Source organism: Hyperolius riggenbachi, chromosome 2, assembly GCF_040937935.1.
Source record: "Hyperolius riggenbachi isolate aHypRig1 chromosome 2, aHypRig1.pri, whole genome shotgun sequence".
Taxonomy (NCBI): domain Eukaryota; kingdom Metazoa; phylum Chordata; class Amphibia; order Anura; family Hyperoliidae; genus Hyperolius; species Hyperolius riggenbachi.
In genome coordinates, this window is record NC_090647.1 from 278,407,956 (window position 1) to 278,434,051 (window position 26,096).

Genomic DNA, 26,096 nt, shown 5'->3' on the forward strand with positions numbered 1-26,096 from the left:
GGTTGGAGTGAGCTTGAGATGTCTCCAAAAGCAACACTGTGCACTGTCTCTATTGTGCTTTGACAAGTTGGTTGGGCTTGTTTCCATGTCAGAGGTATGGCTTTTTAGCCATTAACCACTTCCCGACCGCCGTATAGACAATTGGCGGCAGGGAAGTGGACCCCGCAAGGACCGCCGTATCGACAAATGGTGGCGGTCCTTGTAGGGGCATGGGCGGCGTGATCGCGTCATTCGTGACGCGATCGGGCACCGGGGACTGGCTCCGCCCACCTCGCGCTGTAACCTGCCGGCCGTTCGGAAGCGCCGGCGGGTTACTAACACTCGGATCGCCACATACAAAGTGTATAATACACTTTGTAATGTTTACAAAGTGTATTATACAGGCTGCCTCCTGCCCTGGTGGTCCCAATGTCCGAGGGACCACCAGGGCAGGCTGCAGCCACCCTATGTCGCACCCAAGCACACTGATTTTACCCCCCCCTGCACCAAATTGCTCACAGCACCCCTCAGACCCCCCCCCCCTGCCCACCCCCCAGATCCCTGTTTGCACCCAATCACCCCCCTAATCACCCATCAATCACTCCCTGTCCCTATCTGTCAACGCTATTTTTTTTTATCCCCCCCTGCCCCCTCCTGACCACCCCTCAGATTCTCCCCAGACCCCCCCCCCCCCCCCTGTGTACTGTATGCATCTATCCCCCTGAACACCTGTCAATCACCCATCAATAACCCCCTGTCACTGCCACCCATCAATCAGCCCCTGTCACTGCCACCCATCAATCACCCCCTGTCACTGCCACCCATCAAGCAGCCCCTAACCTGCCCCTTGTGGGCAATCTGATCACCCATCCACACCAATAGATCGCCCGCAGATCCGACGTCTGATCACCTCCCAAGTGCAGTGTTTACATTTGTTCTCTACCCTAAACACCCACTAATTACCCATCAATCACCCCCTATCACCACCTGTCACTGTTACCCATCAGATCAGACCCTAATCTGCCCCTTGCGGGCACCCAATCACCCGCCTACACGCTCAGATGGCCCTCAGACCCCCCCTTATCAATTCGCCAGTGCAATATTTACATCTGTGCTTCCCTGTAATCACCCACTGATCACCTGTCAATCACCCGTCAATCACCCCCTGTCACTGCCACCCATCAATCACCCCCTGTCACTGCCACCCATCAATCAGCCTCTAACCTGCCCCTTGCGGGCAATCTGATCACCCACCCACACCAATAGATCGCCCGCAGATCCGACGTCAGATCACCTTCCAAGTGCAGTGTTTACATCTGTTCTCTACCCTAAACACCCACTAATTACCCATCAATCACCCCCTGTCACTGCTACCCATCAGATTAGACCCCTATCTGCCCCTAGGGCACTCAATCACCCGCCTACACCCTCAGACCCCAGCCCTGATCACCTCGCCAGTGCATTGCTTGCATCTATTTCCCCCCTCTAATCACACCTTGAGACACCCATCAATCACCTCCTGTCACCCCCTAGCACACCTACCCATCAGATCAGGCCCTAATTTGCCCCGTGTGGGCTCCTGATCACTCGGCCAAACCCTCAGATCCCCCTCAGACCCCCTTCTGATCACCTCCCCAGTGCATTGATTGCATCTATTTTCCCCTCTAACCACCCCCTGAGACACCCATCAATCACCTCCTGTCACCCCCCTAGCACTCCTATCCATCAGATCAGGCCCAATACAACCTGTCATCTAAAAGGCCACACTGCTTATGACCGGTTCCACAAAATTCGCCCCCTCATAGACCACCTGATGCTTATACCCCTGAACAGTCATTTTGAGACATTTGGTTTCCAGACTACTCACGGTTTTGGGCCCGTAAAATGCCAGGGTGGTATAGGAACCCCACAGGTGACCCCATTTTAGAAAAAAGACACCCAAAGGTATTCTGTTAGGTGTATGACGAGTTCATAGAAGATTTTATTTTTTGTCAAAAGTTAGCGGAAATTGATTTTTATTGTCTTTTTTTCACAAAGTGTCATTTTTCACTAATGACTTCCACATGACCCATATCGGTATGTGAGTACTTTGACTCCTATTGTTTCTTCTGCTGCCTCTGGTATTGTGCCTACACATGGGTCCATATCTGCTCCTCCAACATGGACAGCCCCTTCCCTTTATTTCCCAGGGACTCATTCTATCCCCACACACCTCTCTAATTTGCCTCTTTTGCTGCATGATGCTTCAGGCCATAACATCAATGACGTTGCTAGGAATCTTGTTAATCCCTCTGGAACTATTTCAAGTGGATATACTTCAGGGTTGGTGGAGCATGCACCCACACAGACCTTGGGGACTTCCGCTGCTGCGGATTGCTCCAACCAGCTTCAAAAAAGTGACATTCCCAACCAGAGACTCTTGTCACAGTCAGATCTGGGCTGTGATTCAAGGAGGGCCAATAAATTTGCTACGGTTTTCTCCAGGACACCCAAAGTCCTTGAGGATGAAATGGACTTATCCTTAAAATCTGTGTTTAATCATTTAGAACATCAGCTCACCAAAGAGACCAAGCTTTGGTGGGATCTCACCGCCCTTAAACAGTATGTGGCGGAGGGAATCATACCTCGTGGCCTTAGAATTAAAAAAATTCCTACCAATGTTTATTGTGATAGATTTTTGATAGAATGGAATGAGATTTTGTCTGATTGCTCGCTAAGGTTGATGAAATTAATTGTGATTTATGAGGAACAGAGACTTGTCGACTTCAACCTCGAGATTTCTCGCACGCGGGCAGAGATCGACAAGTTCTTTGACACAGAATTATATGATGAGTTAAATAGTCAGCTGAAAGAAAATGTAGCCAAATTGGAAACTACCATTATGAACCTAAAAAGGTCCAAATATTTAAGAGATGTGGCTGATTACCGTGATGGCCTTGTGTACGAGTGGGGCAGGTGGAACTCCCTAGGGAGGGGACGTCCAGGTGGACCACTCAACCCTAAACCAATTTTGAAACGTTCTCCCAAGACTCCCACTAAACGAGTCAGCTTCAGCTCCCCAGATGATTCAGATATTCAGTCTGATTTGTCAGATGTTCCGGAATATTCAGGTTCTGGTAATGATGGATTTTCACGATCTCAACCAGATCTGAACTCCATCCCTTTAGAGCAGGTGACACGTCCCAAACATCCCAAGAAATCCAAACGGAGATGGTACAGGCCTCAACAGACACCTATGGGAGGGTCGGGAGGAAGACACGGAGAGGGGGGAGGAAGCACAGGAAGAAGACAGTGACCCATTTGCTTAATGTAATAAATATCTCTGATGCCACATTGTCACATGAGGAGATCTCACTTTTATCTAAAGGCTTGAACTTTGTTCCAGCCTGTAAATTCAACCTTTTTGATACACTTATGGATGTGAATAGGTTTATCAGAACACTTCTATTGAAAAAACATTTCCTTTCACAGTCTACTTCTAATACACTTTCTTCCCACATCTCTAACTTACTTTCACCTATTCTCCCGTTTCACGACACCTGCACATCTCTCACAGCACAACAGTTAGCATCTGAAAGCATGGGTCAGATTAGCGCAGAGGATGTGATTTTGCCCATACCCCTTAACCGTGAATACTACCCAGTCTATTGCAGATCTTCACCAGTGGAAATCTTTCAAGATCTGGTGGAAAGATATTTGAAATCTTTGGCTGAAGCCAGTAGGATTAGGTACAATTTAACCCCCTTGGAGCGACAGGCACTAGATAATTTAAAGTCTAGATCTGACATTGTTATTAGAAATGCGGACAAGGGGGGGGCGGTGGTGGTCCTTAATGCTACTGATTACAGGGCTGAGGCCCTGCGTCAGCTTCAGGACCCGAATACTTACACGCGTCTTCCCACTGATCCCACCTTTGACTTCAAACTTGAATTTGATCAACTTGTGTCTATAGGAGAGTCTATGGGGTTGTTAAAGAAGAATATGGCAGATTTTCTTAAGGTTCGGAGTCCAGTCATTCCCATTTTCCATCATCTCCCCAAGATACATAAGCCGGCCTCTCCCCCTGAGGGCCGGCCGATTGTGTCCGGCATTGGTTCTCTTGGTGAGAGATTGGGGGAATGGCTGGACTCCCACCTACAGCCATTGGTCTTGAGGCTCCCTGGCCTCATCAAAGATACCAAGCATGTCCTCGCCTCCCTTGTTGATATACAATGGAAGCCACAATACAAGTGGGTTACCCTTGACGTAAGAGCCTTGTACTCTTCTATTCCTCACAATTTGGCCACTGTAGCTCTGGAGTTTCATCTCTCTAGGTATAGCTCTTTCTCGGCTTCATTACAAGCTTACATTCTAGTGACGACCGAGTTTCTTCTTTCACATAACTATTTTTCTTTTGATGGGGGGTTCTATCTCCAGAAGTGCGGAGCTTCGATGGGGGCGAAGTTTTCGCCCTCGCTCGCAAACCTCTACATGGGTTGGTGGGAGGAGCTCCGCATTTTTGGAGAGATGAACCCCTTTTTTGATTGTATTGTTTGGTATGGTCGCTTTATTGACGACCTCCTTTTGATATGGCAGGGGACAGATGAAGCTTTACAACAATTTTTGATATACCTTAATGATAATAATTTCAATCTATCCTTTACATGTACCTTCGATGACATACAAATAGACTTTCTTGATATTACTCTTTGTGGATCAAGGGACTCTGGAAAGATAGACACTAGGACTTACAGAAAGCCCTGTGCTGGGAACTCGTTACTGCAGGCCACCAGTTGCCACCCGAAACACACCCTCAGGGGTGTCCCTGTTGGGGAGTTTATTAGAGCAAGAAGAAATTGCTCCACGGATGAGTTCACATCACAGGAGTTTTCAACCCTCAGATCACGATTCAGAGCGAGGGGTTATCTTGATTCTGATTTAGATAGGGCCCAGAGAATTGCTGTATCTAGAGATAGAGATCAACTTCTGAAGGACAAGCCTAATGGTACATTGGTGCATGATTCTAATGCTAGTTCTGTTAATTTTATAACTACATATAGCCAGCAATATAATAAAGTTATAGGGGTCATCAAGAAATACATCCCCGTGTTATATGCAGATGACAAGCTTTATCAGGTACTCCAACTAGGTTGTAGGTTCGCCTACAAGAAGGCCCCATCTTTGGGGTCCACTCTTTCCCCTAGCCTTTTTCACTCCTCTACTGTTCCAGTGCGGCCCACTTGGTTGTCTACTGTGGGGTCGTACAAGTGTGGCTTCTCCACCTGTAATTTTTGTATTCACCATCACTCCTCACGTACTGTCTCGTCCGTTGCTAACCATAAGACCTTTCCCCTACGACAGTTTATTAACTGCAATACGAAATCTGTCATCTATGTGGTCACATGTACACTCTGCAGCCTACAGTATGTGGGTTGCACCACGCGCTGTTTAAGGAAAAGGATTTCTGAGCATTTTAATGGGGCCTCCTGGAAGACAGATAATATTAGCAATGTGGCGAGACACTTCAGGGAGAAACATGATGGTATTATGAGGGGCTTTACTTTTCAAGGGATAGAGAGGGTTATGGTCTCGCTTAGACGAGGTAATATTTCTAAAAAATTACGAATAAGAGAGGCCTTTTGGATTCTACAGATGGGCACTAGGGAACCTAATGGCCTAAATGCCAGGTGGGATATTAACTTTGTATACTGATATCGTTTTAACAATTTTGTATTTTTGTATTATCTTAATTGTGCTATTGTATCTTTTGTTATTTTACTTTAAGTGTAATTCTATGGTGGACATACTTTACTAGATTCTAGGTCTGTGCCTTTAAACTTAAATTTGAGTTGAAGCTTTCTTCCCATGATTGTGTAAGTACACGCCCTTTAAGGGCGGTTCTGTCAGCATATATGTCTCACCAAGATGTCAGTGTTTTAGGCTATGAGTAAGGATTTTATCCGAAACATGTCAGCCAATGTCTGTATTTGCGATTTGGATTAAAATAAAGACCCTTGGACTATACCAGCGAGAGTGCGGACATCTTCCTTGTGTTCCTGTCCTGCTGTTCAGTATCCAGCACCTTGCACCAGGTATCAAAGGTGGAGCGGACTTTCTCTATCATACTTGTCATTTTTCACTAACTTGTGACAAAAAATAAAATCTTCTATGAACTCGCCATACACCTAACGGAATACCTTGGGGTGTCTTCTTTTTGAAATGGGGTCACTTGTGGGGTTCCTATACTGCCCTGGCATTTTAGGGGCCCTAAACCGTGAGGAGTAGTCTAGAAAACAAATGCCTCAAAATGACCTGTGAATAGGACGTTGGGCCCCTTAGCGCACCTAGGCTGCAAAAAAGTGTCACACATGTGGTACCGCCGTACTCAGGAAAAGTAGTATAATGTGTTTTGGGGTGTATTTTTACACATACCCATGCTGGGTGGGAGAAATCTCTCTGTAAATGGACAATTGTGTGAAAAAAAATCAAACAATTGTCATTTACAGAGATATTTCTCCCACCCAGCATGGGTATGTGTAAAAATACACCCCAAAACACATTATACTACTTCTCCTGAGTACGGCAATACCACATGTGTGGCACTTTTTTGCAGCCTAACTGCGCTAAGGGGCCCAAAGTCCAATAAGCACCTTTAGGCTTTACAGGGGTGCTTACAATTTAGCACCCCCCAAAATGTCAGGACAGTAAACACACCCCACAAATGACCCCATTTTGGAAAGTAGACACTTCAAGGTATTCAGGGAGGGGCATGGTGAGTCCGTGGCAGATTTCTTTTTTTTTTTGTCGCAAGTTAGAAGAAATTGAAACTTTTTTTTTTTTTTCAGGTCACAAAGTGTCATTTTCCGCTTACTTGTGACAAAAAAATAATATATTCTATGAACTCACTATGCCTCTCAGTGAATACTTTGGGATGTCTTCTTTCCAAAATTGGGTCATGTGGGGGATATTTATACTATCCTGGAATTCTAGCCCCTCATGAAACATGACAGGGGGTCAGAAAAGTCAGAGATGCTGGAAAATGGGAAAATTCACTTTTTGCACCATAGTTTGTAAATGCTATAACTTTTACCCAAACCAATCAATATAGGCTGAATGGTTTTTTTTTTTTATCAAAAACATGTTTGTCCACATTTTACTGTATACAGAAATTTTACTTTATTTGAAAAATGTCAGCACAGAAAGTTATAAAAATCATTTTTTTGACAAAATTCATGTCTTTTTTGATGAATATAATAAAAAGTAAAAATCGCAGCAGCAATCAAATAGCACCAAAAGAAAGCTTTATTAGTGACAAGAAAAGGAGCCAAAATTCATTTAGGTGGTAGGTTGTATGACCGAGCAATAAACCGTGAAAGCTGCAGTGGTCTGAATGGAGAAAAAGGCTCTGGTCCTTAAAGGGACACTTAAGTGTAACAAAAAAAAATGAGTTTTACTCACCTAGGGCTTCCAATAGCCCCCTGCAGCTGTCTGGTGCCCTCCCTGTCTCCCTCCGATCCTCCTGGCCCCGCCAGCAGCCACTTCCTGTTTCGGTGACAGGAGCTGACAGGCTGGGGACGCGAGTGATTCTTCGCGATCCCAGACACATTAGCACCCTCTATGCTGCTATATGGTATATGATATATGCTATAGCAGCATAGATGGAGCTATTGTGGCCAGGAACGCGAAGAATCACTCGCGTCCCCAGCCTGTCAGCTCCTGTCACCGAAACAGGAAGTGGCTGCCGGCGGGGCCAGGAGGATCGGAGGGAGATGGCGAGGGCACTGGACAGCTGCAGCGGGCTATTGGAAGCCCCGGGTGAGTACAACTCATTTTTTTTGTTTGACTTAAGTGTCCTTTTAAGGGGGGTAAAGCCCACGGTCCTCAAGTGGTTAAGCTTGCATAAAGATCACTTATGTTCTTCTGACTTCTCTAAACTGTAGAAGGGTGTAAGAGTCCCACTGGGTTTCTGAACAGAGGAAAAGTCAGCAAAATGTCTCTTCCATCTGCTCCACTAAATTTCTTTTACTGATCGCTGCTTTTTTGGTCCTCAACATTACCCGTTTCTTTATATGTCTGCAGAAGATCTTGGAGCGCACATCTGAAAACAACTGTCTTCCATAAAATGTCTTCCTGTTCCTGAGACATTTTCCTGTCAACATTGCGTCATGTTGCTGAACTCAATTTTAACATTTTTTTTTTTTTTTTTTAATTCAACTGTCTTTAGAGCTCTCAATTTCGTATAGAGGACGGCATTTCCTTGCCAGTTTCCTTTCCCCTACACAGCCGATTCAATTTCATAAAATTTGAGTGATTATCTGCAAATTAATTTGTTGATCATTAGCACCTTAGAGGTATAATTGTTTAATGGCATACTGGACTATATGCCTGCAAAATCCCTACCTATGTGCAAAGGTAACTAGGATAACTGATGTTATCATTACTATGCCGTACTAAACGGTCATTAACCATTTAATGCTATAAATTTTTGGTAAAATGCGCATTAACAAACGTCCTATTTGCGTTAATTACTGCACTAATAGGACATTTATAAATGTCCATTTTGCATCAAGTGGTTAAAGTACCATGAAGCATTTAAAAAAAAAAAATAGATTCTTATGCCTTATGGCCGTGGATGAGCGCATCCCATTGTTCACACATTCAAAAGTGAATGATTGCTGCCATAGCAGCAATCATTCAAATAAAGTTACAGTACAAAAAAAGGGGGGGGGGGGGGGGTTAACATTCACCAGACTAATTACGTCCTAGGTGACCTATACTTTGCCTTAATATTTGATGCCTGTAATGGCTGCCGCTATAGCGATCAGATGCGATCATCAGGGAGACAGCTCAGGGACTCAATGCTGTATAGATGCATCGCTATGCAATGCAGCTGTACAACACTGGAGTCCCTAAACTGTGTGCCCTATCGATCGCATGCAATTTGTATAGACGCACCTGCTGGCGATAACGGTATGCTACATGCTCAACTAGTGATGAAATATGGCACATACGGTATAGTTTTAACCGGGACAAGCCAAATCATGTATTTTGAAACATTTTAAAGTTGTGCAATTAGGAAGGGTAAAACATGAAAAAAATGCATGTTTATGCCTAATTTTCCTTGATAAAATGCCTGTGAAATTAAACAATACTTGGAAAAAATATTACCCAAAGAAAGCATAAATTGTCCTGCAAAAAAAAAAGCAATATGTGCATCACTTTAACGGCATGAGTAATAAAAAGTTATTGCTGTATCAACAGCGACACAGCTGATATGTCAAAATTGTCAGAAATCTTAAAGGGGAACTTCAGCCTAAACAAACATACTGTCATTAAGTTACATTAGTTATGTTAATTAGAATAGATAGGTAGTATAATCTCTTACCCACCCCGTTTTAAAAGAACAGGCAAATGTTTGTGATTCATGGGGGCTGCCATCTTTGTCATGGGGGCAGCCATCTTTTTGGTTGAAAGGAGGTGACAGGGAGCAGGAGACACAGTTCCAACTGTCCTGTGTCCTGACTCCTGATAACCCCTCCCAGCTGCACACGCTAGGCTTCAAATGTCAAATTCAAAATGTAAAAAAAAAAAAATTGCACCAAAACAGCAGAACGAGAACAACATCATCAGAAATCCCATAATGCTTTGCACAGCATTAGGGGAAAAATGCCCGGGCAGTTTATTTCTGTGCAGCTAAAAATGAGGCTTGTATAAGAGAAAAAAAGTTCTGATGCTGTGAAACTGTTAAAGAAACACCAAGCCTTTTCAGTGCTGCTAAGTCAATTTTTAGTCTGGAGGTTCACTTTAAAGAGTAACTGTTAGCCCAAAAAATCAAATTTAAATCTCTATTGCAATGTGTTAAATAGTTTGTAAGGGAGGCAAAAAGGCAATGCTGAAGTTAAAAAGCAATCTAATTTTTTTTACTGTGTGGCTATCATTCAGCCTTTTCTCCAAGCTCCTAAGGAGAACGCAAAGCCTCATAACAGATACTGCAGAGCATGCCCATGTCTGCCCTCTCCCCCCCAGGACCAGGTGCCGATGTCTGCCCGACCCCCTCTCCCCCCCCAGGACCAGGTGCCGATGTCTATCCGCTCCCCCCCAACCCGCCCCCCCCCAAGAGCCGATGTCTGTCCGACCCCCCAGGACCAGGTGCCGATATCTTCTCACCCCAAACAGCTGACACGGAGAGAGAGCGGGAGCGGAGTACATCTACACACTTCCAGCGCCGCCACCGCAGAGCAGCCGCCGCCGAGTCACATGTGAGAGAATCACGAGCAGGAGAGAGATGCACGGCGGCGGCTGCTCTGCGGTGGCGGCGCTGGAAGTGTGTAGTTGTACTCCGCTCCCGCTCTCTCTCCGTGTCAGCTGTTTGGGGTGAGAAGATATCGGCACCTGGTCCTGGGGGGTCGGACAGACATCGGCTCTTTGGGGGGGGGGGGGGGTGGCTTAAAGGGGGAGCGGATAGACATCGGCACCTGGTCCTGGGGGGGGGGAGAGGGGGTCGGGCAGACATCGGCACCTGGTCCTGGAGGGGAGAGAAGGAGAGGGCAGACATGGGCATGCTCTGCAGTATCTGTTATGCGGCTTTGCGTCCTCCTTAGGAGCTTGGAGAAAAGTCTGAATGATAGCCACACAGTAAAAAAATTAGATTGCTTTTTAACTTCAGCATTGCCTTTTTGGCTCCCTTACAAACTATTTAACACATTGCAATAGAGATTTAAATTAGATTTTTTGGGCTAACAGTTACTCTTTAAAGCAAACCTCTAATAACTTAGCCTGGGTCTTCTGCCAGCCCCCTGCAGCTGCCCTGTGCCCGCACCATCACTCAACGTTCCTCTGGCTCTCCACCATGGCTCTGTTTCACTTTCACCTGTCGCTGGCCACTGCACCTGCGTGCGTCCTCATTCGCGCTCCCATCACTGGGAGTGTCCTGCACAGGCGCAGTACGGTTTTATCGCACTGTGCCTGCGCAAGACGCTCCAGGCAACAGGAGCGCGAACGAAGATGCCATTTTTAGTTAATTACAGGTTTCCTTTAAGGAATAAAAAATTTTTAGGAACGTGAAGTGGTTAAATGAAAGAAAATTAGAAATCACATAAAAGAGGCAATGCTGTTGAGAAGTGGCAAACATTTAAGAGCATTACAACTTTTTAAAAGTTTAATATCTCAAAAATGGCATTTTAAAGGAAATAACAGCACATTTCTGGTAAATTGCTGTTTACTTTCCATATATAAATAAGCCTCCAAATACTAATCTGATTTAGGTGTTTCTCTTTGAGCACTTTATGAGATAATTCCTAATTAAAAACTGCTTTATGTTTGCAACGATTTTCCATTTACAGTAATTTTTCTCAAGTACCCAAAGCTTTAGCACAGCACTATATAAAGATGTACATACATTGTATTCATTTATCTTAAGGGGACTGAGGCATCAGTTACAGCAACCCTACACTTTGCCCATGGATTGAAGATAAGAAGTAACAACCACTACATCAACTACATGCATTATTCTCTCGTCTAGACCATGAATAATTTATTACTGTAAATGCAAGCTATATGAAAACACACAGCTATTTCAAAAAGGACTGACCACGGACAATAGAGGTCAAGAGATACAAAATCATCTAAAAGTTAAAAGACAAGTATAACAACTATACCTTCATACGCTTGTGTTTGTAACAGGCAGGCCATTAATGGCATTACAGGTGTAAGGAATGGGCTGTGTGTGTTTCACAGCTTGCTTTGAGCAGCCATTACCAAGCACAAAGGTGAACAATAGCCTGGGTGCTAGAATTTTCTTCCACAAGCAATTGTGCCCTAGAGAACAAAGAAAATTTCCAGAAGTTTCTGATTCTGGGAGATTCTAGCCTTCAGGAGGTTGATGTAGAGGAGAGGTCGAATAAAATAAAAATCCAGGAAGGGGCTGGAAAGGGGGCTTCTTGAATCTGCTGTCTGGACTGCTAGCTGGGATCATGGCTAATGGTAAGATGTATTGTGGGTGTATTGTGGGCTGTATTTTAGGAGATATTGGAAAGCTGCATTCAGGTTACATATTAATGTATAAATTATGGGCATTATTTTCTGTGGCTAACGCATTACATTGTTGAATTGCTCTGTAAATCTTGCTTTCTGTAGCTCATCAATGTCTCTACCTGTATCATAAATATCAAATGCAATATAAACTTTATTTATACTGTTTTTGATGTGTATTTCTTTGCCAAAACGACCACCCAGAACTTACGAGAAATAGATATTGTTGTCTTTAATAACATCGCATCGTCGATGCAATATTTTCAGCAATATCCGATTTCTTACACAGGCATCATTAACCACTTGAGGACCGTAAGCTTTACCCCCCTTAAGGACCAGACCCTTTTTTCCATTCAGACCACTGCAGCTTTCACGGTTTATTGCTCGCTCATACAACCTACCACCTAAATGAATTTTGGCTCCTTTTCTTGTCACTAATAAAGCTTTCTTTTGGTGCTATTTGATAGCTCCTGCAAAAAGTAAAATTTCTGTATACATGCAGCACGAAAAATGTGGTCAAACATGTTTTTGATTAAAAAAAACCCATTCAGCCTATATTTATTGGTTTGGATAAAAGTTATAGCGTTTACAAACTATGGTGCAAAAAGTGAATTTTCCCATTTTGAAGCATCTCTGATTTTTCTGACCTCCTGTCATGTTTCATGAGGGGCTAGAATTCCAGGATAGTATAAATACCCCCCAAATGACCCCATTTTGGAAAGAAGACATCACAAATTATTCACTCAGAGGCATAGAGAGTTCATAGAAGATATTATTTTTTGTCACAAGTTAGCGGAAAATGACAGTTTGTGACCTGAAAAAAAAAAAAAAGTTTCCATTTCTGCTAACTTGTGACAAAAAAAATGAAATCTGCCACGGACTCACCATGCCCCTCTCCGAATACCTTGAAGTGTCTACTTTCCAAAATGGGGTCATTTGTGGGGTGTGATTACTGTCCTCGCATTTTTTGGGGTGCTAATTTGTAAGCACCCCTGTAAAGCTCATTGGACTTTGGGCCCCTTAGCGCAGGTAGGCTGGAAAAAAGTGCCACACATGTGGTATTGCCGTACTCAGGAGAAGTAGTATAATGTGTTTTGGGGTGTATTTTTACACATACCCATGCTGGGTAGGAGAAATATCTCTGTAAATGACAATTGTTTGATTTTTTTTTTTTACACACAATTGTCCATTTACAGAGATATTTCTCCCACTCAGCATGGGTATGTGTAAAAATACACCCCAAAACACATTATACTACTTCTCCTGAGTACGGCGATACCACGTGTGGCACTTTTTTGCACTCTAACTGCGCTAAGGGGCCCAAGTCCAATGAGTACCTTTAGGATTTCACAGGTCATTTTTGTTTCAAGACTACTCCTCACGGTTTAGGGCCCCTAAAATGCCAGAGCAGTATAGGAACCCCACTAATGACCCCATTTTAGAAAGAAGACACCCCAAGGTATTCCGTTAGGAGTATGGTGAGTTCATAGAAGATTTTATTTTTTGTCACAAGTTAGCGGAAATTGATTTTAATTGTTTTTTTTCACAAAGTGTCATTTTCCGCTAACTTGTGACAAAAAATAAAATCTTCTATGAACTCACCATACTCCTAACGGAATACCTTTGGATGTCTTCTTTCTAGAATGGAGTCATTTGTGGAGTTCCTATACTGCCCTGGCATTTTAGAGGCCCTAAACCTTGAGGAGTAGTCTTGAAACCAAATGTCGCAAAATTACCTGTGAAATCCGAAAGGTACTCATTGGACTTTGGGCCCCTTAGCGCACTTAGGGTGTAAAAAAGTGCCACACATGTGGTACCGCCGTACTCAGGAGAAGTAGTATAATGTGTTTTGGGGTGTATTTTTACACATACCCATGCTGGGTGGGAGAAATATCTCTGTAAATGACAATTGTTTGATTTTTTTTTACACACAATTGTCTTGTAACGATCGGTGTCAACACACAGAGAGAATCTGATTATTGGTGATCTGCAGTGTCACCAAGAATACAGATATATACCCGATTATTAATGATCTGCAGAATCACCAATAATACAAGTATAACTAACCTCTGGACACCTGACAAGTGTAAGTGTTTGGTGCAACAGTATATGAGCCAGTGATTCCTTGACTGTAGGAATCAGACTCTACTGCAGTCAAAGGACTCCTTTGAGATGGAGTCCCTGACTGGATTGCAGAGAGGTCCCTTTGGGAGATAGGGAGTCTCTGCAGCTACTGGACACCCCAGGAGGGGGTATCAGTTAAAGAGGTCGGCCAGGCCGGGTCGGCAACACACGAGCAGATTAGGTACAAAGACAGAAGGCTGATTCGGTAACCAGGGACAGGCAGGGTTGGCAACAAGTAATCAGATAGGCGTAGGTACCGAATCAGAGAGCAGAAGGAAGGTCAGGAGAGCAATAGGTCATAACAGATATCAAACAGATGCCTAGTCTAGAGTGTGAGGTCCGTGGTCTCAACACCCAGGGACTGGTCTAAGATATACACAATGATGATACAGTATCCCTAGTCTTGGGTGTGAGGTCCTTGGTCTCGACACCCTGGAACTAGTCTTAAGTATAAAACAATAATAACACAGTATTCTGGCTAAGTGTGGATTCCCAGGTCCACCTGGTTCCACCCCACTGGAGGATCTGACTAAGGTCTGAGTGCTAACACATAAGCATTCGCAACGGAAGACAACTGGCAACTGACAGAGAGAAAGTATATATAGCAAGGTGTTCCTCAGCACCACCCAGTCCCAGTCAGCCAATCACCTGCTGTTCTGGGATCAGCTGATCGTCCAGATCAGCTGATCCTTCTCCTATTGGAATAAAGGGCTTGCCACGTAGCTCTCCATCTGTGTGCACTACTAGGTTCAGACAAACCAGGCGCATGTTGTTGCGGACAAACCGCCGGTCTGAACTCGGCACCAGCCGCCTCATTGTCAGACTGTGCGGCGGGTGTCTCTGGACTCCGTTACAATCCCTCTCCTATTGGCATGAAGGGCTTGCCTGTTAGTGCGTGCGCGCGTAGCTCTCCATTTGTGTGCACTACTAGGCTCAGACAACCCAAGCGCATGTTGCTGCGGAGAAACCGCCGGTCTGAACGCGGCACCAGCCGCCTCACTGTCAGACCGTGCGGCGAAAACTCCGCACTTCATTACATGCCCATTTACAGAGATATTTCTCCCACTCAGCATGGGTATGTGTAAAAATACACCCCAAAACACATTATACTACTTCTCCTGAGTACGACGATACGACATGTGTGGCACTTTTTTTGCACCCTAACTGCGCTAAGGGGCCCAAAGTCCAATGAGTACCTTTAGGATTTCACAGGTCATTTTTGTTTCAAGACTACTCCTCACGGTTTACGGCCCCTAAAATGCCAGGGCAGTATAGGAACCCCACTAATGACCCCATTTTGGAAAGAAGACACCCCAAGGTATTCCGTTAGGAGTATGGTGAGTTCATAGAAGATTTTATTTTTTGTCACAAGTTAGCGGAAATTGATTTTAATTGTTTTTTTTTCATAAAGTGTCATTTTCCGCTAACTTGTGACAAAAAATAAAATCTTCTATGAACTCACCATACTCCTAACGGAATACCTTTGGGTGTCTTCTTTCTAGAATGGGGTCATTTGTGGGGTTCCTATACTGCCCTGGCATTTTAGGGGCCCTAAACCGTGAGGAGTAGTCTTGAAACCAAATGTCGCAAAATGACCTGTGAAATTTCTAAAGGTACTCATTGGACTTTGGGCCCCTTAGCGCACTTAGGGTGTAAAAAAGTGCCACACATGTGGTATCGCCGTACTCGGGAGAAGTAGTACAATGTGTTTTGGGGTGTATTTTTAAACATACCCATGCTGGGTGGGAGAAATATCTCTGTAAATGACAATTGTTTGATTTTTTTTTTACACACAATTGTCCATTTACAGAGAGATTTCTCCCACCCAGCATGGGTATGTGTAAAAATACACCCCAAAACACATTATACTATTTCTGTTGAGTACGGCGATACCACATGTGTGACACTTTTTTGCAGCCAAGGTGCGCTAAGGGGCCCAACGTCCTATTCACAGGTCATTTTGAGGCATTTGTTTTCTAGACTACTCCTCACGGTTTAAGGCCCCTAAAATGCCAGGGCAGTATAGGAACCCCACAAGTGACCCCATTTTAGAAAGAAGACACCACAAGGTATTCCGTTAGGTGTATGGCGAGTTCATAGAAGATTTTATTTTTTGTGCTGTGGGCGATCAGGGGGCAGGGGGGGGGATCAGTGTGCTTGGGTGCAGACTAGGGTGGCTGCAGCCTGCCCTGGTGGTCCCTCGGACACTGGGACCACCAGGGCAGGAGGCAGCCTGTATAATAGGCTTTGTATACATTACAAAGCCTATTATACGCATGGATCGGCGGAGATTTGTATTCCTCCGCCCGCCGGCGCTGCTAAGTGGCCGGCGAGCTGCAGGCTAAATTCCCGGCCAAGGATCGCGTCACGGATGACGCGATCGCTCCGCCCATGCCTGTACAAGGACCGCCGCCAATTGTACATGCGGCGGTCCTTGCGGGATCCACTTTCCGGCCGCCCCTGTGCAGTGGGCGGTCGGTAAGTGGTTAAAAAAGGCAATATACACATTTTCCATATAGCATTCTGCTCTGCTAATATGAATACAACAAGTCTGACAGTGCAGCAAAATCTTTTTATTTTACAACCAAGAATGGTACTGTGATTTTCATGCTCTTGCCATATCTTCCCCAAGCACTCAGTACTGACTGCTCAGTGCCCTTGAACTACAGACATGCTTCATATCAGAATCAGTTTTTTTTCACCAAGTATGACAGGGTCATACCCAGAATTGCTTTTGGCACATACAGTAAACATACAGGACTTAAAGAGAATCTGTATTGTTAAAATCGCACAAAAGTAAACATACCAGTGCGTTAGGGGACATCTCCTATTACCCTCTGACACAATTTCGCTGCTCCTCGCCGCATTAAAAGTGGTTAAAAACTGTTTTAAAAAGTTTGTTTATAAACAAACAAAATGGCCACCAAAACAGGAAGTAGGTGTATGTACAGTATGTCCACACATAGAAAATACATCCATACACAAGCAGGCTGTATACAGCCTTCCTTTTGAATCTCAAGAGATCATTTGTGTGTTTCTTTCCCCCTGCATCTCTCATGCACTAAAGTTTCAGGCTGCTCGTTTCTTCCTGCAAACAGCTTTGCCCTTGTCTGTAATTCTTCAGTATGTGAAAGCCCAGCCAGCTCATAGGACGATTTATCCAGCTTGTAAAAGATAAGAGAGAAGAGAGAAGCTGCTCTAATCTAAATAATACACAGGCAGTGTGCATAGAGGGGCCTGGGAGGGGGAGTTCATAGCAGAACCACAACACTGAAGAACTTGGCAGCCTTCCAGACACAGGCCGACAAGTCTGACAGGGGAAAGATACATTGATTTATTACAGAGACTGTGATAGTAGAAAGTGCTGCAGTAAGCTAGAACACATTAGAATAGCTTTTGGAACTTGTAGGATGATAAAAAACAGGATGCAATTTTTGTTACGGAGTCTATTTAAAGAGAAACCGTGACCAAGAATTGAACTTCACCCCAATCAGTAGCTGATACCCCCTTTTACATGAGAAATCTTTTCCTTTTTACAAATGGATCATCAGGGGGCTCTGTATGGCTGATATTGTGGTGAAGCTCCTCCCACAGGAAACTGTGAGGACCATTTTCCTGGCAGTTTCCGGTCTGTGAACCTTGTTGCATTGTGAGAAATAGATGTTTACAGCTGTTTCCAACTGCAAAAAAAGCAAGCAGCAGCTACATCACCTGCCAGCAGTAAAAATGTCACCATGTGATAAATGTCAAAATGTAAATCAAGGAGGGGAAAGCTTTTACAATGGGCAAACACTGACTAAATCATTTATCCATAATTATTGTAAAAATGAAGCACTTTTTTATTACATAACTTTCACTGGAGTTCCTCTTTAAAGCAGAACAGGTTAATACACAAAACAGCAAAGTACAGAAGGGCAGGGGTAGCGGCGGTAGCCCCGCCAATTTGGAGTAACAGGAGCCCCCACTTGGAATTTATAGGTAGGTATCTAGGTATAGTTGCCCCCAGTATAGGTAGCTAATACAGTTGCCCCTGTATAAGTAGTATAGTTGCCCCAGTATAGTTAGTTAGGTAGTATAGTTACCCAAGTATAGGTAGTATAGTTACCCCTGTATAGCTAGTATAGTTACTCCAGTATAGCTAGTATAGTTACCCCAGTATAGCTAGTATAGTTACCCCTGTATAGCTACTAAAGTTACCCTGCACAGCTAATATAGTTAGCCCAGTATAGTAAGTAAATGTACCCCTGTATAGTTACCCCATAGCTGTTAGTCCAGTATAGCTAGTATAGGTACCCATGTATAGCTAGTAGTATAACTGGTATAGTTACCCAGTATAGCTGGTATAGTTACTCCAGTATAGCTAGTATAGATACCCCTGTATAGCTAGTATAGTTACCCCAGAATAGCTAGTATAGTTACTCCAGTAAAGCTAGTATAGTTACCCCAGTATAGCTAGGATAGGTACCGAGTGACCCCTCCCCCCGCGGCCGCCGCTCCTGTTACCTTATGAGCTGGCCGCTTCTTCTTTTATATTCCCTGGTGGCCCCTCTCCTCCATGCACCATCCTCTATAACAGCAGCGCGTCCCGTGGCTGCTGAAAGGAAGAAGGAAGTGAGACAGCGGCTTCCTGTAGAGGTGATATACATCGACAGAAAACTGCTCACGGACCGGCAGTGGGCCACGGCCCGGTGGTTGGGGACCCCTGCAGTAGGGCATTACATCAGAAACAAAGTCCACAAAGGTGATCCATCAGAACCAACAACAAAGCAGCAGTGACAGGAAGCAGTGAATAGCGGCAGCCTACAGAAGAGCAAAAGGGGGTGGAGTGGAGTGAGTTCAGGAGTTTGACAATGAGGTGAAGAATGTGTCCTGTGCATCGAGGTTCTGGTGGAGGAGGCCTGGAACCTAAGACCTGATAGGAGCTGGCCGAAGAAATGATTTCTAGGTGATTATTAGAAGTCCTCATTACTCTAGTCCCCAGTCCGGAGTTGTAGATGGTGGGGGGATGGGGAGATTGGAGGTTTATGTTTCCTGAAGTTGATTTATCACCAAGACAGTTTTGGCTGTTCTTCAGCGGCAATCTCCTGATGGTGGGCTTGCTTATCCTTCTTGGTTGCAAGGCCAATGAAGGTCTTGTTGTCTGCAAGTGTGATGATCTTAACAAAGTTTGCCATGCAATTGCAGTTGTTCATGGAGAGGTAGAACAGGATTCGTGACAAAAATAATCTGAACATTTGTATAGCGCTTTTCTCCTGTCGGACTCAAAGCGCTCAAGAGCTGCAGCCACTAGGACGCACTCAAGAGGCCACCTTGCAGTGTTAGGGAGTCTTGCCTTGAATTGCTTACTGAATAGGAACTGACCCTAGCCAGGATTCTAACCCTGGTGTCCCATGTCAAAGGCGGTGCCCTTACCAGTATACTATCCAGCCACTCTACTAAAATGCAGCCTTGTGGGGCACCGGTTTTGGTGATGTTTGGATGAGAGGAGAGCTTGTTAACTTGGGTTCCTGAGAAAGTCCATAATTCATAGGCGGAGGATGGGGGTGGACGTCAAGGTCCACAAGAAAGTCATGCAGTGTACAGGGACAGATGGTATTGAAAGCAAAGCTAAAGTCCAGAAGGAGGATCCTTGCATAGCTGTACGGTCTGTCAAGATGGTCAGTGATAAGTTCAATGCCGATATTAATGGCATTACCAGTGGATCAGTTTGTTCTATAAGCAAACTGGAAAGGGTCTAAGTGGGCCATTGCAGAGTGCTTAAGAAAAGACAGGACTACTCTTCCAAAGGTCTTTATGATGAAGAAAGCAAGGGCAATGGGCCTGAAAATGTTAAGGTCCTTGTTCCTTAGGGACAGGGATGATGACAGACATCTTGAAACACATGGGGACTCAGCCTTTGCTTAGGGGCATTGCATAGATGGAGGTGGGGACAGGAGCCAACTGCCATGAACAGGTTTTCAGACATGCTGGCCTCTAATATGGGCCATTCCCCCTTCGACTTCTAGTAAGGAGTTGTACTACTTACTAGGTAACCTAAAAACACACTGCCTCTAGGTACGAATATTGTATACTACCCCACCTCTTATCCCCCCGCTACTCCTTTGAATTGTAAGCTCGCAAGGGCAGGGCACTCTCACTGTTTTGGGTCTTCAAATTTGTTATTCATTTTGTGTCTTGCGACTTGTTACACAGTTTATTTACTATGTTATATTTGTCACTGTAATTACCAATTCTGCATTTAGTACCAGTGCCTATATTTGGTGTACACCACTGTCTGTATTATTATGTACCCCATGTCTGTTTCTTACTTTGTACAGCTCCAAGGAATATGTTGGCACTTTATAAATCAATAATAATAATAATAATAATAATAATAATGATAGTATGTAAACAAACTGCCTCAGTGCTTTGTGAAATACAATAATGCATTATTATTAACCCTTTTGAGACTGGCTGCCTAACCACCTCTTAATGACCAGGCGATTTTGCACAGGGGTCAGGGGGGGGGGGGGGTGCGGGGGCGTTTAGGGGGGTCAGGCAGCCGTATTCCTGGTAGGGCTAGGCTGGGTATGGTGTCCCCACTGTGGCCAGGTGTCCCCTGTATTGCAGGCAGCCTTTACCCACCTCCCAGGCTCCAGCGATGGAGCAGCTGTGTACCCCTCCACTCTGGCTGGCACCCTGCCATGTTCAGGCTTGATGACGTCATCAAGCCAGGACCCGATACTTACGCCAGAACGAGCGGCGATGCCAGCCAGAGCGGAGCGACGATCGCCGGGGCAACGTCAGGAAGGTGATTGGATCCTCTTACCCCCCCCCCCCCTACCGCTGCAGCTCTAACAAACAGTGATCACTATGATCCGCCGGCGTTTGGAGTGATCACTTGATCAAGAGCTAAGCGCGATGGCTCCTGATCACTGAGGGGAGATGTCAGCTGCCATATGACAACTTAATCTCCCCTCTCGGGTGCGCACAATCATGGCGGGACGCTACATTTACGGCAACATTAAATCTACATCCAGTCAGAGCGGCAGCACCACCTGCTGGACGTAGATTCATACTGCGTCGTTCCCCATCTGGTTGACTAAAATTAAAGTGAATGTTTACCTATTTAAAAACCAAAAAGCCAGATACTCACCTAAGGAGAGGGAAGGCTCGGTCCTAATGAGCCTTCCCTCTCCTCTCCCGATGCCCGGTCCCGCGCAGGATCCCCCGTGGCAGTATTCGACCAGTTCGGTCAAATACTGCCACGTCCGCATGCCGAAGGAAGCTTTCGGAAGCCTGCGGGAGCACTCGGACTTCCGAAGACGGGCCGCTCCATACTACGCATGCGCGAGCGCCCTCTATGACGCACTTGCGCGTGCGTAGTATGGAGCGGCCCGTCTTCGGAAGCCCGAGTGCTCCCGAAGACCTCCGAAGTCCCTGCGGCGGCGGACGCAAACGGGGGAGCCAGCGCAGCACAGAGGGCACCGAGAGAGGAGAGGGAAGGCTCATTAGGACCGAGCCTTCCCACTCATTAGGTGAGTATCTGACTTTTTGGTTTTTAAATAGGTAACCACTGGCTTTAAAGCTTTACAATAATTAAGATTTTAAAAGTAAATTTCTCCTATCAACAGCAACATTGTAATAGAAGAACTTTACAAAAAACAACTAGAATACATGGGCAACATAAATCAACACAAAAACACTTTAGTGCATACACAAAATAAGCTTTTTATGAAAAAATAAATTTGTTTGACAGTAACCTGTTGTTTTGACGAAATAGGTAATCCAAGACAACAAACAGCCCTTTTAGAACAATTTGTGTTTGAGAGCTTAAAACTGGAACTTGCACAACAGTTTCTTGACCATTCAACATTGTTGTCTTTTCTTCTTTCTCCACTACGGATGCCAGATTGCCCTGCAGAAAAACAGTGCAAAAGACAAACATAAGGAAACAGAAATGTATATAAAATCAATTATACAATGACTATGTACAGGTCTATAGAAGTGCAAAATAGGACTATGTACAGGTCTATAGAATTGTAAAATATGGCACACTGGGTAATTAACTTTTTGTATATGTCCAGCTGCCAAACTAAAATCAAAGAATTGTTTTAGGCAGCCCTCACATTTATCCCTGTGATTTCCATACGGGATTTTGCAATTTTTTAAACTCTGAATCTTTTTTTGTCGCATTTCGCATACAACTTTTTGTTTTGTGTAGTTAATTTACAGGAAAATGTATGCTATTAACTTCGAAATTGCATGTGATTTTTTTCACATTTCAACTGCGATTTTTATACATTTCCACTGCCAACCATTTTAAAAATGTAGAAAAACTGCAAAACCGCAGGTCAAAAGGGATGCCATTGAAATACATTAGATATGCAACAAACGAGATATCGTAACCCCCGAACAACATGTGCTAATTATGTTAAGTATGAAAGGGACCTTAACAGGGGGGACATTGGACTTTGAAAACTCTTGTACCTATTGCTATGTACTAGAGTATGTTTAACAGTTCTCCCTGCTGTGACTTCAGCGCGTTTAAGCCAGTGGCAGCTGCGCAGCTCAGGTCCATTTCCAAGTGACGTCAGCCGTTGCCACAGCAACTTATTACAAGAGGAGGTGGGGAGGAGTAAAAGTATAATCACTAGAGAGCTTCCTTCCGCTCAGCACCTTCTGGTATAAAGGCACAGCGTGGACATATAGGTAACTGTATAAATACATACCTTTATTTTTTTGTGGTGAGAAAACTGTTAACCTCTTCCAGATCTTGGTAATTGAAATCTATGCTCTGTTTCGGACTTGTCATCGTTGCCAGGGCATAGGATTCAATTATCGCGCCGCACGCTTACGCCGACGGTGTCTCTTTCTCGTCGCTGCAGCCTACATGCTCTGCTGTTGGTATGACAGCAGAGCACCATAAATTTTATTGGCTCCAGACCCTGTGATCACTGTGATTAGCTCCCCATGGTCACAGGATCAGGATCCAATTAAATTGGCTCCTGACTAGCTCACCTGTCATACCAATGCTCTTATACTAAATGTTTATGCATATGCTCTGCTTATAAATGTAACAGAGGCAGCATAAAATGGCCTCACAGTATATTCCTGGCACTCTAAAGAGAATTCACCTCTAAAGGGATGCAAGGGTTGCTGCAGTGAACAATTGCATTATTGCCTTAAAGGGAAGGTTCAGGGAGGGTGGGCAAAAAATAAAAATCAAATTCCACTTACCTGGGGCTTCCTCCAGCCCGTGGCAGGCAGGAGGTGCCCTCGCCGCCGCTCCGCAGGCTCCCGGTGGTCTCCGGTGGCGCGCCCGACCTGGCCAGGCCGGCTGCCAGGTCGGGCTCTTCTGCGCTCCAAGGCCCGGATCTTCTGCGTCCCACGCCGGCGCTCTGACGTCATCGGACGTCCTCCGTGCTCTACTGCGCATGCGCAGTAGTTCTGCGCATGCGCAGTAGAGCCCGGAGGATGTCCGATGACGTCAGAGCGCCGGCGTGGGACGCAGAAGTTCCGGGCCAAGGAGCGCAGAAGAGCCCGACCTGGCAGCCGGCCTGGCCAGGTCGGGCGCGCCACCGGAGACCACCGGGAGCCTGCGGAGCGGCGGCGAGGGCACCTCCTGCCTGCCACGGGCTGGAGGAAGCCCCAGGTAAGTGGAATTTGATTTTTATTTTTTACCCACCCTCCCTGAACCTTCCCTTTAATCATATGTCCCTGAGGTCAAACTTTCTGCAGCTGCTATACTTGTAAATGTCTATTAGGCAGTTTAGGACAAAGCAGACTAGGACATGCGCAGTAGTGCACGGCATAGCTAAGTCGTGCACTTTACCAGGACACAGCGGATCAAGAAAGAAGACCAGGAGGATGCGCGCACTTCGGGCACTTCTGGAGTATCGTGGGTCTCACTACTAGTGTATCTCGCTGTATGTAGGCGCGTAAGTAACACAGTATTGCCGTGTGCTGTGCCTGCACAGTAATATTACTGCGGTTTGATGAATCAACCCCTTTGGGAGCAGGAAGAAGCCCAGTTAAGTTAAAGGGGTCACTTCATTTTCAACTCTGGTATCCTGTAAAGCTTATTGCGGCAAGCAATGGCTTATTTTATTCTTGACTTATTAAAGGGAACCTGAACTAAACCTAACCATTTAGTCTTTTAACTTACCTGGGCCTTCTCCCAGCCCCTGTAGTCCATGAGGCCCCTTAGGGTTCCCTACATTCTCCCGTTACCGGCTCCGTTAAAATGATCCGTTAAAATAACGGCCCAAATTGCTGTGACTGCACATCCGTGGCCCAGTCCACTCATCCATCGCTGGGCGCGTTCTGTGCATGCATGGCTCATTGTTTTGAGAACGCACCAGGTGTGCAGACTGGGCTGTGGATGAGCAGATGCAGGGACTGCCGTTCGGGTCGTCTATCTAACAGAGCAACCAGCAGGAAAACAGAGGGGACCTGAGGGACACTGGCGGGAAGGAGGAGCCCCAGGTAATTAAAGTCTTAATATTTAGGTTCAGTCCAGGTTCCCTTTAAAGTGGACCTGAACTCTTGCACAGGACACGAGAAAAACATAACAGAAATGTACCCTGTATGTATTTAACCTCCCTGGCGGTAAGCCCGACACAGTGTCGGGCTAGCCGCCGCAGGGGATCACATCACCCCGGGAGGATTTTTTAAAATAAAATTTGTTACATTTTGTTAAGCTAGCACTTTGCTAGCTAACTATGTTGCCCAAGTCACTCTGGTCCCCTCCGATCGCCACCGGTATACGTACCCCCCAGGGATCTCGCGATGGCGCAGCCTCCGAATCAGCACCCGGCTTCGCTATGGGGAGGATTGGAACAGCACATGACATCATGACATTGATGACGTCATGTCCGATCGTCCCCATAGCGACGAGTGATGCTAATTGGGAAGCTGCGGCTCTCGTGGGATCGTGGACGGGTGAGTGTTGCCGGCGGTGATTGGGGGGGGGGGGGGTCAGAGAGGTGCCAGGGGACTTGAGCAGCATAGCTAGCTAGCCTAGTGCTAGCAGCTAACATAAAAAAAAACAAAAAAACATTTAATTAAAAAAATCCCTCCCGCAGACGCAGCCACTTAAACTACGTACCGCCAGGGAGGTTAAAGAGTTTAGCCTGTGTAATTCCCCCTCATTTGTGTTTAACCACTAGTTGTAATTTGATCCCTCCCCTGTGTCACATGACTGCCTATGGCAGATAAGTCCATTTGAAAGCACAGGCTGTAAACAATATGTCTGCTTCCATGAATCAGAAAGTAGAAATAGTGCAGATTTATTTTAGGATTTGTATCAGCTGTAACAAAGAAATTTTTTTTTGTTTAAAGGTTATTATGCTGTTCAGGTCTACTTTAAAGAAATAGCATAATTCTGTCAAGTTACAAGAAAGCTGCAGACAGAGCATACAGATATACTCTGAAAATAACCTTAAAATTGCAAAACTAACTGGTATCCAATTCTGTTTATTAGCTATATTTAACAAAATCAGTAAAGTTTAGCTTTTATACAATATTTTAAATAACAACCAAACTGAAAATGGCATGGACAAAATGCTCGGACTCGTAATCTAATATTTTGCTAGAGGCAGTCACTGCAAAAAAATAATTCCTGTAGCCTCAGTGAGACTTCTACTGAGGCTTTTTAGTAAAAAAACAAACAAAACACAGACCTACCTGAAGAACAGGGAACGTTGCATTGGTTATACCCATGTCATGAAAAATGGAAATGATCTCAGTACCATGCCACACTTTACAAGAGGATTCATATTCTCGTTCCACCAGCTGGCCAATACAATCTTTTATCCAACTTGTAAGAAAAAATACATTATTTCATCAAGTTGTCTGTCTACATTTGATTAGAGATGGGAATACCAACTATAAATGGCACATAGAAATACAGCACAATCTTTTCCAACATGACACAATTATGGTCCTGATTCAATATACTTGTCTACTGAGATTCCTCACAAAAGGTGTTTCCTCATCTTTGC

At 44.9% G+C, this 26,096-nt stretch overlaps 1 protein-coding gene across 9 annotated transcripts in view; it reads right to left on the reverse strand.

Moving 5' to 3' along the window:
- The window catches only part of BRIP1 (BRCA1 interacting helicase 1), a 550,841-nt gene that overhangs the window by 361,616 nt on the left and 163,129 nt on the right, over positions 1-26,096 (reverse strand). For all 9 annotated transcript variants that reach the window (XR_011026250.1, XM_068268746.1, XM_068268741.1 and 6 more), the window contains 2 exons: positions 25,780-25,912; positions 21,855-22,009 (listed from right to left, as the gene is read on the reverse strand). Coding sequence is in view for 8 of the 9 variants with exons in the window: in XM_068268746.1 (XP_068124847.1) it covers positions 21,855-22,009; positions 25,780-25,912 (288 nt within the window). In the remaining variant the exon portion in view is untranslated. The remainder of the gene's footprint in view (positions 1-21,854; positions 22,010-25,779; positions 25,913-26,096) is intronic.